This window comes from Neovison vison, chromosome 13 (assembly GCF_020171115.1).
Source record: "Neovison vison isolate M4711 chromosome 13, ASM_NN_V1, whole genome shotgun sequence".
Classification (NCBI taxonomy): Eukaryota; Metazoa; Chordata; class Mammalia; order Carnivora; family Mustelidae; genus Neogale; species Neogale vison.
Window position 1 is genome coordinate 35,837,307 of NC_058103.1, and position 15,555 is coordinate 35,852,861.

General features: G+C 43.1%; 1 protein-coding gene across 1 annotated transcript in view; it reads right to left on the reverse strand.

Moving 5' to 3' along the window:
• Positions 1–15,555, reverse strand: part of LOC122893952 (protein farnesyltransferase subunit beta) — a 67,238-nt gene that overhangs the window by 15,696 nt on the left and 35,987 nt on the right. The window contains exons 5-8 of the mRNA XM_044231287.1: positions 13,199–13,345; positions 13,017–13,100; positions 7,983–8,069; positions 163–292 (exon numbers count right to left, since the gene is read on the reverse strand). Of these exons, the coding sequence (XP_044087222.1) occupies positions 163–292; positions 7,983–8,069; positions 13,017–13,100; positions 13,199–13,345 (448 nt within the window). The remainder of the gene's footprint in view (positions 1–162; positions 293–7,982; positions 8,070–13,016; positions 13,101–13,198; positions 13,346–15,555) is intronic.

Sequence of the window (15,555 nt, forward strand, 5' to 3'; positions counted from 1 at the left end):
ACTGCATTGAAAAGCTTCATTACAGGACATTTGGTCTGTGGGCTCCGGGCAGGAACTCTCAGCCCTTCCCACAGCCAAACAGTCCCCAAACCTGTGGGTTTGAGCAGTCACATCACGGGGGGCCCTGGGACCCCAGAGGAAGAGGGTTCAACAGACACTTACCAATAAGCTCTTCAAATTCAAGGAACGTTCCTTCTTGAGGATGACCAGGGCAGCCAGGCCACAGAAAGTGTAGCCACCATGGGCTTCCATCCCTGGCACCCCACCAATTCCACCTTCCCAATTCTGACACCTAAGGGGAAATTGAGAAGAGCAGGCTGAGTGGTCAGACAATGAGCGTCCAGCTCTAGTGCGGGGCACAAGTGCGGAACCGCCCTGGATGGCAGAGAATAGTTTGCTTTAGGTCACCGCGTGAACTGCCACAGCTGTGAATGGAAAGATGCCAACTAATTAACTCCTGCAAATGCCTCTCCCTTAAAAAAACAAACAACAAACTAAAGAGGTAAAGGATCTGTACTTGAGGAACTACAGAACACTCATGAAAGAAATTGAAGAAGACACAAATAGATGGAAGACCATTCCATGCTCTTGGATCGGAAGAATAAACATTGTTAAAATGTCTATACTGCCTAGAGCAATCTATACTTTTAATGCCATTCTGATCAAAATTCCACCGGCATTCTTCAAAGAGCTGGAGCAAATAATCCTAAAATTTGTATGGAATCAGAAGAGACCCCGAATCGCTAAGGAAATGTTGAAAAACAAAAATAAAGCTGGCGGCATCACCTTACCTGATTTCAAGCTTTATTACAAAGCTGTGATCACCAAGACAGCATGGTACTGGCATAAAAACAGACACATAGACCAGTGGAACAGAGTAGAGAGCCCAGATATGGACCCTCAACTCTATGGTCAATTAATCTTTGACAAAACAGGAAAAAATATACAGTGGAATAAAGACAGTCTCTTCAATAAATGGTGCTGGGAAAACTGGACAGCTATATGTAGAAGAATGAAACTCGACCATTCTCTTACACCGTACACAAAGATCACGTGAGACACGTGAGACAGGAATCCATCAGAATCTTAGAGGAGAACATAGGCAGAAATCTCTTTGATATCAGCCACAGCAACTTCTTTCAAGATACGTCTCCAAAGGCAAAGGAAACAAAAGCGAAAATAAACTTCTGGGACTTCATCAAAATCAAAAGCTTCTGCACAGCAAAGGAAACAGTCAAAAAAACAAAGAGGCAACCCACGGAATGGGAGAAGATATTTGCAAATGACAGTACAGACAAAAGGTTGATATCCAGGATCTATAATGAACTCCTCAAACTCAACCCACACGAAACAGACAAACACATCAAAAAATGGGCAGAAGATATGAACAGACACTTCTCCAATCAAGACATACAAATGGCTATCAGACACATGAAAAAATGCTCATCATCATTAGCCCTCAGGGAGATTCAAATTAAAACCACATTGAGATATCACCTTACACCAGTTAGAATGGCCAAAATTAACAAAACGGGAAACAACATGTGTTGGAGAGGATGTGGAGAAAGGGGAACCCTCTTACACTGTTGGTGGGAATGCAAGTTGGTGCAGCCTCTTTGGAGAACAGTGTGGAGATTCCTCAAGAAATTAAAAATAGAGCTTCCCTATGACCCTGCAATTGCACTCCTGGGTATTTACCCCAAAGACACAGATGTCGTGAAAAGAAGGGCCATCTGTACCCCAATGTTTATAGCAGCAATGGCCACAGTCGCCAAAATATGGAAAGAACCAAGATGCCCTTCAACGGATGAATGGATAAGGAAGATGTGGTCCATATACACTATGGAGTATTATGCCTCCATCAGAAAGGATGAATACCCAACTTTTGTAGCAACATGGACGGGACTGGAAGAGATTATGCTGAGTGAAATAAGTCAAGCAGAGAGAGCCAATTATCATATGGTTTCACTTATTTGTGGAGCATAACAAATAGCATGGAGGACAAGGGGTGTTAGAGAGGAGTAGGGAATTTGGGTAAATTGGAAGGGGAGGTGAACCATGAGAGACTATGGACTCTGAAAAACAATCTGAGGGGTTTGAAGTGGCGGGGGGTGGGAGGTTGGGGTACCAGGTGGTGGGTATTATAGAGGGCACGGCTTGCATGGAGCACTGGGTGTGGTGAAAAAATAATGAATACTGTTTTTCTGAAAATAAATAAATAAATAATAATTAAAAAATCAAAAAACAAAAAACAAAAAAAAATCAGGGAAACTCAGAAATAGACTACTTATGTAAAAAACATAGTACCTCAAATCTTTACTTTTAGGGAAAAGGTTATAAAATCATATAGTCAGTGTGACAACTAGTATTAAATGTTTTATCTATTTCTGGTATTTTTCCTCTATTCTGTATTTTCAAAAAATTTCTCTAATGAATATCAATACCTTTATTACTTATCAAAATAAACTTATTTTTAAATGACAACTTTCTACATATTCAAATTAGCCATTTATTATTATCATAGTTATTATTAGAGGGTTATAATATATTAATAATGTATTCTCTAGTCATAAAACGTGCCTGATCTTTGGACCAGCAATATGGAGTCATTTCTAGGAATTAATCCTACAAAATAAGTGAAAATGTATTCAAAGAGCAGATTAGAAGAATGTTTACCATATTCCTATTTATACCAGTGAAATATCAGAAACAATTCAAGAGCTCAACAGTAAGGGACTGGTTATAGAAATTACAGCACACTGTACAAAAGAAAACCACTCATTTAAAACGATGCTATGAAGTATATTTAAAGATGTTCCAAATATATCACATGAAAAAAGTTATAAAGGGATAATGTACAGTATAATTTTTCTGGAATTCTAAAAAGATATAGACCAACAGAGTGGTTGGTGGTAGATTCCAAGCAGTCTGAATGTTCTTCTTTTTGCTTGCCTATAATAAATGTTTTATCTGTGAAATAAAGAAATTTTCTTTTTAGCATATTTTCCTGTAACAGGGCAGGACTTTATTTCCAGTGATCTCCAAGAATGAACACGGGCTCGTACTCTGCAGGTGTGTCTGCCTCCCAGGACCAGCTGGAGAACAGGTGCACAGGGGGAGGAGCGCTTACTCCAAAACTTGGCAGGACTTCCAGAAGAAAGAGAAAAGAAGCAATAATCCTAATAATCCTGCCCATCTTCCAGGCACCTCTCCTTAGAGGCCTGGCCTCTCGGGAACTCACAGGCCATGTTCAGAGCAATCCCCGGGGCCCAGGGACATCACAGTGCAGAGCGCCAAGTCAAAAACAGGCTACCGTTCCCTGCACAGACCCCTCAGCCCCTCTGTCCCAGGACCCTGTCACCCCACCCCCAAGAGGCCAGTGTCCTTCCTCACATTTGGCTACAGGGATGGGAGGAATAGTTCAAGTGTGAAGAGTGTCCTGAGTGAGGAACATCTGGGGACCTCTCAGCAATTTTCGTTTTCTTAATTTAGCTTTCAAACAATTATTTTTTAAATTAAAAGAATAAATTCTGTTAAAGAATAAGTAATGAGAAGTAAACCTCCTGCCCACCCTAGCTAGCCCCCAGACCCTCTCACCAGCAGTGACCACTGTCAGTTTCTGCACCTCTGCCTCTTTCCCTCTCTCTCTCTCTCTCTCTCCACACACACACACACACACACACACACACACACACAGAAGTGCAAACACACATGATCTACATTCCACTTTTCCTCCCTTTTACATGCATGGAAGCAATTTTAATCATTGTAAATTAGTAAATTGAGTAAAATTCTTTGGGAGTGTCTTCTAGCCAAACCTAAGAGATTGAGCACAAGAGCCCAGTAAAAGAAAAGGAAAGGAATTTAAAAAGGGATAAACTCCAAGGGTAAAGAGCATAGGAGAAGATATACACTCAGGAGATAACAAAATTTTGAAAGCCAGGAAAGGAGAGAGATCAGAAGTAACAGACCTAACAGATTAGAGAACCCTACACCAGCCCGGTGGGCAGGAGGCAACACAAAGCAGGGCGATGTGCTCCAGCAGAAGGACCAGGAACTGGAGACGCAGGACCCCTAGCCCTCCAGAAGCCGCATGAGAGGGAAACAAGTTAATTGTTTGCAAATGTATATAAGAATCGGTTAGATCCCCCGGTGCCCAGCAGGTGAGGACAGAAGGTTTCAGGGGTTTAATCAAGAGGGTCTGAACTCCAGGATATCCAGCACAGAGAACAGGAGGGAGGTACCACACTGAGCAGGGGAGTTCATGAGAATCTATAATCTGAACACAAACAGTCCCCACCCCCGTTTCCTCCTAGTATTTCACAAAGCGGGCTGCCAACTTCCTACCCCAACCAGGAATCTGGAAGACGCTCCACAATGGAAACTGATAAGCTCAAGGGACAAAACCCAGTGGGGTGAAAAGCTGAATGCTGGCACACGCAGCTCTCTGCCAGCTTTTTAGCACTCGGCTCCTAAATCTGAACACCAGGCATTTCTGCAGTCTCTAATATGAGAGAGAGAGAGTGGAACAGACACACAAAACTAAGCTAGAGAAATGACACAGGGAACAGAAGGAAACGTTTTAGATAAAATAGTATATGAGATAAAAATATCGCAAGAATAAAACATGCCTGAAACAAGAACAGGAGAGTACATAAAAAAGTATTTCTTTTAGAAATGAGAATAAAATAAGCTCTGGAAAATTTAAAATAGAATTGCAGAAATAAAACCTCAACAGAAGGGAATCTCTCAGCAAGTACAATAAGAAAGATTAAGAGTTAAAAAGTAGGCAAAATAATCCAAAAAATCAGAAGACCAACCCTATGTATAGGAGGTTATAAAAAGAACAAACACAGAAAACAGAAGGAAAGAAATTATCAAAGAAATAATAAAATAAAGATTCTTAGAACTAAAGTACATGCCATTCCAGACTGAATATACCTGCTGAGTGCCAAAAGAAAAAAATTTTTTAAATCCGTATCATGGTTCATCAGCATCAAGTTTCTAAACAGCAAGAATAAAGATTTCCAGAAACTTCTAGAGAGGGAGATATGGTGGGACAGAAAAAGAGAAACAAAACATAAGCGTCTGCCTTCGGCTCAGGTCGAGATCCCATGGTCCTGGGATGGAGTCCTGCACCAGGCTCCCTGCTCAGCAAGGATCCTGCTTCCCCCTTTCCCTCTGCCTGCTGCACCCCTTCGCTTGTGTTCTCTAAACACACGTGCGCACACACACACAATGGATTGGGACTACAATGGCATTGGGAGGCAGTGGTTACCATAACAGTTTTTGGCTACTTAAACTCCTTGCATTTCAGTTTAATATCAAAGTCAATATCCCACCATTTTATATACAAGGAACCTATGGCATAGAGATTTGAAATGATTTGTCCGAAGCTACTAAATGACAAAACTGGGATTCGAACCCAGGTAGTCAGAGTTCTGCATCTAGTGAGTGCCTAACGATCCAATCCTGCAAATATTAGCTATACACTCTGGACAAAATACACAGAAACAACTTTTCCCAAGGGCTCAGTGGACTGAAAAAAGACAGGCAGATTTGGGTGGGGATTTTAAAGTTAGAGCAGAAAACAGCAGGCAGGCAGTCTTCCCTCCCCGACCCTATTTTTTTTCTTTCCAGTTTGCCCTGGGATGGCTGCGGTCACCCAGTAGTGGCAGCGGCAGATCAGAGGGGCCAGTGGAGGGCAGCTGAAACAAACAGAAAGCCCATTTTCCTGGTAAGAAGAACCAGGCTGACGGAAACAGTGGAGGAATACCAGAAAGAGGAGAGCTAAAGAAGGAAAACTCCAAATTCCGTGTTTAAATGTCTACCTGACTCCAGATCACACACACATCAGGCAAACTGAAAGCAGATTCTGACCCAAGAACTGACCAAAGAGTCAAGCCCGCTGCCCGGTGCATGTGTAACAATCTGTACTTTGGGTCTAACCAAGTTGAATGCTGCTAAAACAAAGCCATCAACAGTCTTTAGAGCAATCTAACAGAATCCAGCCTCTATGATACAAGACCACAATGTCTAAGATACAATCCAAAAATTAATTGACATATGCAGAATCAGGAAAATGGGACATCCCAACTCTAAGATACCCAGATGTTGAAATTACCAGACAAGAATTTTAAGGCAGACACTTATTAATATATGTTTACCTCAGGGAAATGGAAAAAATATATACTTGTAATGAATAAAAAGATGGGAAATCTTAACTGAGAAAGAGGAAGTATAATAAAGAACCAAACCCACGCAAGTTAGCTCAAAAGTCTATATTCTTAATCTCTAAACTATGGCTACCTTACACCATTGAGTATTACACGCCAGTAATATTCAGTAAATGTTGGTTATTATTATTGTTAGCCTTTTCTACAATGATACTGGAAGCCAGAAGATAATGGAGGAATGCTTAAAAAAAAGTTCTGAAGGAATACAATTTATACAGTTTCCAATTTAGAAATCTCTAACCAAATAAAATCTCAATCAAGTGTGAGACTAGAATAACCATTATGCACAATCTTAAAAATTCATCTCCTAAGTGCTCTCTTTTGGGATCTACTGGAGTATGTGGTTCATTAAAATGTGTAAGTAAGCCAAGAAAAAGGAGGGCAAGGGCTTCAACAAAGGAGACAAGTGAAGTGAATTTCATGCTGAAAGGAAGCTTCTGGATACCTGCTGGGCAGCAGGCTGAGAGCAATCTGTCCAGACTGAAGCAGGAGGGCACAGGGCTCCAGGAAGGAGAACTCAAAATACACACACACACACGAGAACTGATACTTGACCTAAAGTGTTTGACTGTAAGAAGAGTGATTTTATAGCTCTGGCAGAAAATATGGGAATAAATTCATGATGTATGCATTTTTAAAAAGAGGAAATGACTAATTCCAGGAAAATAAAAATTATCTAGGAAAGTAAATATGACCATAGTTTACCATCTGATATACCTGTAAATTATATTTCCATATGACAGGTACTACTCTGGTAAGAATAAAAACATAAAAAACAAAATAATACAGCTTGGATAACATTCCATATTAATACACAGGCATCTACTATACCTTTTTCTTTTTTTTTTAATCATGAGATACTTGAAATGTCTAGGAGTATAGCAAATAATATATAGAACATACATGTATGTCACACCTAGCTTTAACGGAGTCAGATACACTTCGGTCTCTCTTTTATTTTAAAGAAAGGAACCATTACGGACACAGTTGAAGTTCCCTGTGGAGATGGGTAAACATCTCCTGATTTCATTTCCTCTGCTCTCCCTGAGAAGTAATCATCATCCTGAATTTGTTTTTATATTTTTATATTATATATATTTTTATATTTATATATTTTTATATTACCACAGGTCATTCTTCCTATAAATACAGAATTATTGTGCATGTTTTCAAATTTTAAGCAAGTGTGCTAATCTGCATGTTTTAACATCCTTTACTTTAACTTGTTGTTTTTGAGGATTTATCCATCTTGATACACGCAGCTTTGGTTCATTCATTCCAACAGCTATCTTATATTGCAATGTGACTACACCACGGCTTGCTTTTCCCCTCATGCTTATGAACATTTACCCTGTTTCTGGGTTTTGCTATTACAAACCAAGTCGCATGTTGGTCTCTTTCGTGCACGTGTGTGAGCTTCTGTAGGTGTGGGATTACGGGGTCATTAGCAACAGCATCTTTAAGGTATTACCAAGTTGCTCTCTAAACTGGTTAAATCCATTTAGATGCCCACGAGTACTGTTTGCACAAGGTTTTGATCCTTGCCCATCTACACAATAACACAACACTGAAGAAAGTTTGGGAAAAAAGAAAACTTTTGGAGCATTTCTGAAAGGCACCATGCTACAGCCCCAATCCGTCTCTTGTAATTTTAGAGTCGCTTCCATTCCTTTATCATTTTCTTTATTTTCAAAGTCCTGACCACCTGCTTTCTAAGAGGCCAGGACGAATCCCGGCATCTCTCACCTTGCTATCCATTCGGCCGTGCCCTCAAAGAGGTCTGGAGTGATGATGTTGGTCAGAGAAGCTACGGAGGCAGCACAGTACGCGCTTCTGGAAGGACAGAAACAGAGGGGGAGAGTGTTAAGCTTTAAGGAAGAGCTAAAATAGGGTTCATTGAACTCGGGCAGACTGGTCTCTGCCTGGTAAGCTGTAGTCACCTCCTGTCCTCACTCTTGGCACTCGGTCAGTCCTCCTGGGTCTCCAACTGACAGGTTTGACATTCTATTTGGATAGAGTTGCTCACAGCATGGCTTCAGTGAAAGAACATGACATTCTAGTCTCCCTACCTCCACATGGTCAAATCTACATCAGAGGAAATAACAGCCAGATCAATTCGTGTCCAAAGTGAATTTAGCTCTTCTTTCAAAGACCTATCATGGTTCCCAAACTTCCACAGTGTCATTCATTCGGCTATTTCTGATACACTCATTCATTGGAGGTCAGTAAGGTTTCAGATCCAGAATTTCTGTATATGGAATGGACACATTAAAGGTTAACTGTGTATTTTTTCTGCAACAGACGCTCCAAAGCAGGGCACCAGACCCTAATGGCTGCGTAGTCCAGACGAGAGGGACAGGAATAGAGGAGTCCACTCGGATACTTCCCTTAGGCCTTCAGAGGGAGAAAGGAACTTTGATTTCAAGCACCCCACCAGTATATGTACGCACGCGCGTGCGCACACACACACACTTTTAAATGAAAAAGAAAGAGAACTTTTTTTTTTTAATGTTATCCAACTTGATTTGGAATAATTCTTCCCATTCCATCCAGCCAGCCCTAATTCTTCTCAGGACACATTTCATTTCAGCTTCTCTCTCTATTACGAAATATATCTACAAACTGTGTTTTCTTTCCTTCTATGCCCTTTTCAAATATCCAGCATCTCAGCTCCATTTTACGATGAAGACAGTTTGTTCTAATTCTACTTACAGATCCTTTCTAAGGGCTCCTAAGGAATATAAAAGGGAGGAAAGAGGAGGGCCTAGGTTCTGTATCGTTCAGTATGGACATAGCTACTAAGCCAAATTTAGGAGGTATCCCGAAGACATCTACATCTGTGCAGAAGCTGCAAGCTTATGATACTACACCAGCCTTTGCATCGGCCGGCTCACACTGGCCCCGGCACAGCAGGGGCTGAGTTACTCCAGCAGCCAGCAGAAGCATGCGAGAGTCCTGCGTGCCAAACATTATCACCCACCAGAAGCTAACCTCAGAGGTCTGATCTCACGTCTTTCAGGTTTGGAGCCTCTCAAAGGGGTTCCACAGTATTTGCTCTTGAACCTTCACATAACCTCTGAGATAGGGAGGGAGCCAACCACGTAGTTTGCTTCTCGCAGACGGAAGAACTAAGACGTGATGCCAGGTGCCGCTAGGCCTAGATCGCACACTGAAATGGGGAGCCAACAAAACCCACCTCTTTCGTGCAGTTTCTTCCTCTCTCCTTCTATCCAGTCATCGCTTCTCTCAAATTTGTTCACTACTCCCCATCCTCTCTACTGTCCTCCAAATCCAAGGCACCGTTCCCAGGATCGAGCTCGTGCCTGGTCTTCCTCCTTCCAGCCCTGAACCCACAGGACTTTTACTAAAACACTGCAATCCATTCACTGCAACTGGGAAAGTTCTAATAAAATACAGACCACATCCTATCTCTCTCTACTTAAAATTGGTCAGTGACTTCCCACTGCTCTTAAACTCCTACTTCAGGACCCCTCGGTCTGTTCCCAGCCTGTACTTCCAGCTTCACTGCTGCTGCCCACGAGGCCCTCCCCACTTCAGCCACACGAAACTCCTTTCTCGAGCCCGCTCTAGGCCCTGTCACCTCAAGTTCCATGAATGCTGGGTCTCTGCCTTCCCCCTACCCTCACAGAACACTCCAGGTTCTCCAACCTAGATGAGGTCAGTAGTAAATAACTGCTCCTTTCTGAGAACTGAGAAAGGGTGGCAGGAGCTAGGGGTTCACCGAGGTTTGGTCCCTGGCAGCACACCTGTGTCATAAAGCCCCGAATTAACTCATCCTAGAGACTATCAAGAATCGTGACAGACAGGAAAGATCATGAGGCCATTGTGTCTAACCCAGAATGAGGCCTGCTGGCCTCCAGACGCCCAAATGTGCCCTCCCCCAACCTCCACCCACCACTGCTGGTCAAACCCACTCAACGCGCACTCTGGAGTCCTGGCGGACACTTTCAGGCAAAGGACAATTAAATACCAAGCAAGAAATGTTAGGGGCGCCTGGATGGCTCAGTGGGTTAGGCCTCTGCTTCTGGCTCAGGTCATGATCTCAGGGTCCTGGGATCGAGTCCCGCATCGGGTTCTCTGCTCGGTGGGGAGCCTGCTTCCCCCGTCCCCCTGCCTGCCTCTCTGCCTACTTGTGATGTCTCTCTCTATCAAATAGATAAATAAATAATCTTAAAAAAAAAAAAGAAATGATGAAACTGGGATACGAGAACGCAAAGCAAGGAAGCGTTCGCCTCTCTGATCCTATGCAAACGAGAAGCATGGCTGAAAGGGCGCACGTTAGCAGAGGAGCTTCCGTACAGGTGAGATACAGCTGCAGGGCTCTTGGATGGAACAGACCGTTTTTCCTGGAGAAGTTTGCTAACATTTGTCTAGCAGATATAAATATGAACACAGAAAAAAGCCTGCGCTGCAACTAATAAGCTGGAGAATAATCACATCTGAAAAAGGTATGTGATACAATGCAAAGCAATCTGACTTCACCTCGTAATGTCAGAAGTTTTAAAAAGCTAAATTTTGGGGCGCCTGGGTGGCTCAGTCATTAGGCCTCTGCCTTTGGTCTGGGTCATGATCCCAGGGTCCTGGGATCCAGCCCCGTGTTAGACTCCCTGCTCAGTGGGAAGCCTGCTTCTCCCTTTTACACTTCCCCTGGCTTGTGTTCCCTCTCTCACTGTCTCTCTCTGTCAAATGAATAAATAAAATCTTAAAAAAAAAAAAAAAAGAAAAAGCTGAATTTTGAGATCGTGCATATTCAGTTGGACGAGCTGTAGAACAGAAATGAAAATATGGTGTCGGGGGTGGGGGGACAATTTTTAACCTCTACGTTAAGAAGAGTCAACACAATACTGCTTTTCCTCATCAGTCATATTGGCTTTGTTGGTGTTGACAGGGTTAAACACACAACCACAGTCCCAGATGGAGTCACTTATGCTAAGCCCCAAATCACCAAACTGAAACCTAATCACAGTTTCCGCTCTCCAGAAATGAAGTCTTAAACCAGTTCATCAGGAAGCACCTGGTGAGTGCTGGTTAGGTCACCTGCCTGATAGAACTCTGCTGTCCCTGAAAGGAAAGTAACCTCGCAAAACTGACCCACTTGTTTGCCTTGTATAACTTCCCTGTTCCCGGTCCCTTCTTGATACGGTAGAAATATAGGTTTGGTCTTCTCCCAGACTGCTGGTACAGCGCTCCTCAGTGACAGGGGTGACAGGAGAGTCTCTAGTGATTCAAAACAAGCCCTGGTGAAGCACACCTGCATTATGCTAATGAGATGACTCCCGGAGGAGGAGGATGGGCCGCTTGCCACAGAAACTGACCCCATGACTAGAGGGTTAGCAGCTTCAGCCCCGCTCCCCTGAGGAGAAGGGCTGCGGATCAAGTTAATCACCAATGGCCAACGATTTCACCAATCATGCGTACACAACAGAACTTCCATAAAAACCTTAAATGATGGAATTTGGGGAGCTCCAGGGTGGTGAACACAGCCAGGTGACTGCTGGGAGGGTGGCATACTCCAGCTTCATGGGGACAGAAATTCCTACACTCCAGACCCTTCCAGACCTCGCTCAATACACCTCCTCATCTGGCTTTTCATTTGCATCCTTTATAATATCCTTTATAATCAATCAGTGAGTTCTGGGAGCCATCCCTACCAAATTATTAAACTGAAGAGAGGTCATGGGAACCTGATTTGTAGCCAAGTCAGACAGAAGGGTGGGTAACATGGGGACACATAACTTGGGACTAGTATCTGAAGTGGGGGTGATCTTCCGGGACGGAGCCCTTAACCTGTCGAATCTGAGCTAAATCTGGTTAGTTGATATCAGAATTTAACATGAGAAAAAAACAAACAAACAAACAAACAAACAGACGTTTGGTGTTGGAAGTGTTGTAAGAAATTGGTTTTCCAGGGGAGGACAGATTTTTGGTTCGAGTAGATTCATTACACATGTTTCCTCCCCCTTTACTTTCAACAACAGTTAAGCCAGAAAATGAATCAACTTGTATAGAAGCTAAACACATTTACAAATGAGGCAATAAGATGGCTTTGCTATAGAAAGCTTTAAAAAAAAGTATTTCTCTGACTAAATAGTAAGAATTTGGCATAAAGTCTCAATGATCCACCATCTTTGAGAAATGACTTAGTGAACTCCCCATACGTCTTCAGTAATCTCCTGTCAGATGAGTGAGCTACTTGCTAGGTACATTAGATTACTCCAGAGCAAAATAATAATTTTGAGTCAACTGGTTCCAATCAGTAACTGAAATTCTATTTCCCTCAACTCTACTAGCCCCCAAGGGTGTTTGAACCTCCCAAAGCAATTTTCATACAGGTGATAGACATTCTCACGATTTCTTCAAATCCATACAGAAAATATTTACGAGGTCCCTACTGGGCTTCCTTCTCCCTTCCTATCCCAGTGAGAGGAAAGATTATATTATGCCATACAGTTATTATATATTATGCTATGTCATTTTCTACCAATCAAATAAATTTTTGATTCTGAAAAGCATTTGATTTTGTTCCTGTCTTACTTATATTTTGACATTTACAGAGGAATCAAGGGAGAGCAACACCTGAGGATATCAGTCTCACATTTGCCATGATTATGAACTGTGTCCCTGACATGTCATTCCACGGGTCATTCTGTGAGACAAAGCAGTGTATTTTTTCCATGGTGTTCCTTGGGGTTGACATCTCCAATGGCAGATGAGCTCTGGAATCTATGGGTGCAGCAGCCTGAGAAAAACCCCACTCACCTCACATCCACCTCACCTCCAACGTGCATGAGAAAAGAGCCGTCAGGCTGCTTCAACGAGTACAAATACTGAAGAAGCTTCTCCCTGAGGAACAAGCAGCCGAGAGGCAAGAGACAGCAATGATCAGTGCAGTATCAGCAGGGGGGCCCCTCTGGTGTCCCGCACCCTGGCTCTGGCCATACCTGTTAATGACGTCATAGGCCTCCTCGGTGCCGATGATGCAGAGTGCGTTGACGGCGGCATACGTGGGTGCAAGATGCGGGTACTGGCCAGGGCCCCCACCAAAGCCACCTTCTGGACTTTGACACAGCTCCAGGAACTGACACACGCTAGGTACACAGCCAAATGGAAAACCAAAGTCAGAGAGCATTCATTTCAAAATAAGTTCCACCACAGTCCATGACTTTCCCTCAAAGGGGGAAAAATAAAACCCAAACCTCTCCTCTCAACTACTGAACATATACTGAATATAATTAACCTCTGAAAAGGGCCTCTCTCCCCTGCTATTTTGAATGCCTTTCTTTCTGAGTTTTGCATTTAAGGACCCACCTAGCTGTGAAGCAAGGAGCAAAAGACCCGGCAGAGACCACCAGCCTTTCACCGAACTGGGGATAAGTCTCGTGCTTCTTGACCAAATCTTTCCCATACTTTTCCCTCAGTTTGCCATGCTGCCTCTGTGTTGCTGGCCCTTTCTCCTTGCCTCTGAGGTCCCTAAATCAAATTTTGTCAAAATTGTGATGGCACCCAACCTCTCTCCATGCTAACCAACCCACTCTGGGGCCACCACCTAGGCCCACCCAGGATATTTAAAGAGATGTCTTCTCACTCCATTGTCACCTAAGCCCCAGGAGCGTCTGACTTTTATTTCTACCACCACCAAGAAAGAAGCTTCTAGTGGAGTCTGCCTTCATGGTTAGGAGAACAAAAGGAGCGTGGACTTCTAGCACGCTCACCTCAGTTGTGGCAAACTTCAGCACTGCTGACTCATATCACCCAAAGGCATCCCAGCCTGTAAGCTTTTGGAGAATTTGTTACACTAATCCAGAGAGGCTCCAAGTCCCCCACCAAGGGAAATTGTTTTAAGGGTTTGCCTCCAAGCATGGCACTGGGTTGCCCAGAAGTTACAATCTTGTCTGAGGTCAAACCGAGGGAGCCCCTACTTATCCCAGGTCCTCTGAAATTCACTGGGGAGGGAGTGCCCCGGAAAGTCCTGGTCATTGAGCTCTTTCCCCACAACTCAGCCGGGACCATAAGCTCCTTATTTCGGACAAGTCCGCATTTCAGAGAATAAGCTGCAAATCTCTGTCCTAGTGCTCAGGCAGCCTTCTTCCCCCAGACTCTTTGGTCTCATTCCTTCTTATCTACTGCTGTCAGAGAGACCACAGAGAGTCTAACTCATCTCTAGGGCACAAGCTTATTACTGCTTTTCCACATCGTATCTGATGACTTTTGATTTCAGACCTTCTATTATCTTGCAGGGACAGCAACAGAAAATTCTGCTCACTCGCTACTGGAGCTCTGAAGTCTTCACAGGTTAAAAGAAAAAAAAATACACATTCCCTTCTATACACACTCCTTTCTATACACACTCCCTTCCCTCTGAACCTCTGATTTGACTGCATGAAACACGAGAATTGACGTAAAGCTGATCATCAGAGAAGGAAGACAGTACTGTGGCATATTTGTAATAGTGATTAATTTTCAATGGGAAAATTAGTTTGTTCCTAACATATTTTCCAAACCTTCATTAATTCATATCCTATTTCCTGGAAACAAATAGCTAATAAATTAATGTCCTGACAAAGGTTGGCTGGACTGGTATACAAAGACTTTTCTGTATCACAAAAACAAAAGGTTTTAGTTGATATAAAGCTTAACAGCACTTTTTTTTTTTTAATGAAAAGAAAAAGAGTCACCTAGTCATCCATTCTCTTTCCCAACTCCCGAGATAGAATCGTGCCAAATCCACCACCCCTGACCCTGTAGCCTCATGTCTGGTGAGCTGGGATCTGAATGTACCAGACACCTTTAAATCATCCCTCCATGCCAACCTCCCTCAGCTGATATGCAGCATCTGACTGGCCATGGGGCTTCACTGGGGAGCAGGGCTGGGCTTTTCTGGACTCTCAGACGCTTCCATATTACAGAACATTCTGCTCCAGAGGCTTTCCAACCCATAGGGTAAGGAACTGGCAAACTGACCACGAAGTTACCAGTCGTCATTAGCAGAGTTCTTAGCAACTCTGAAAACCAAAGTGTGAATGAGACTTCTATCTTTAGAAAGGGGGAGGAAAAACTTATCGGAGAGAGCAGAAATTCACCACCTAGTTAAAAACAAAACAAAACAAAAAAACCACAAGCAGGAAACACAGTGCAAATACCAAGAGTGTCAGACTTTCTGAAGAACAAGTTTTCAAGCATCGCTCCTTTAGTCCTGTGACTAAAAGGGCAAGGAGACCAGTTTGCTTTCACGTCAGCGATGCGTTTCATTCCAGCTAACGTGACAATTACCCACAGAGTGGGGGACTATCTTTAAGAT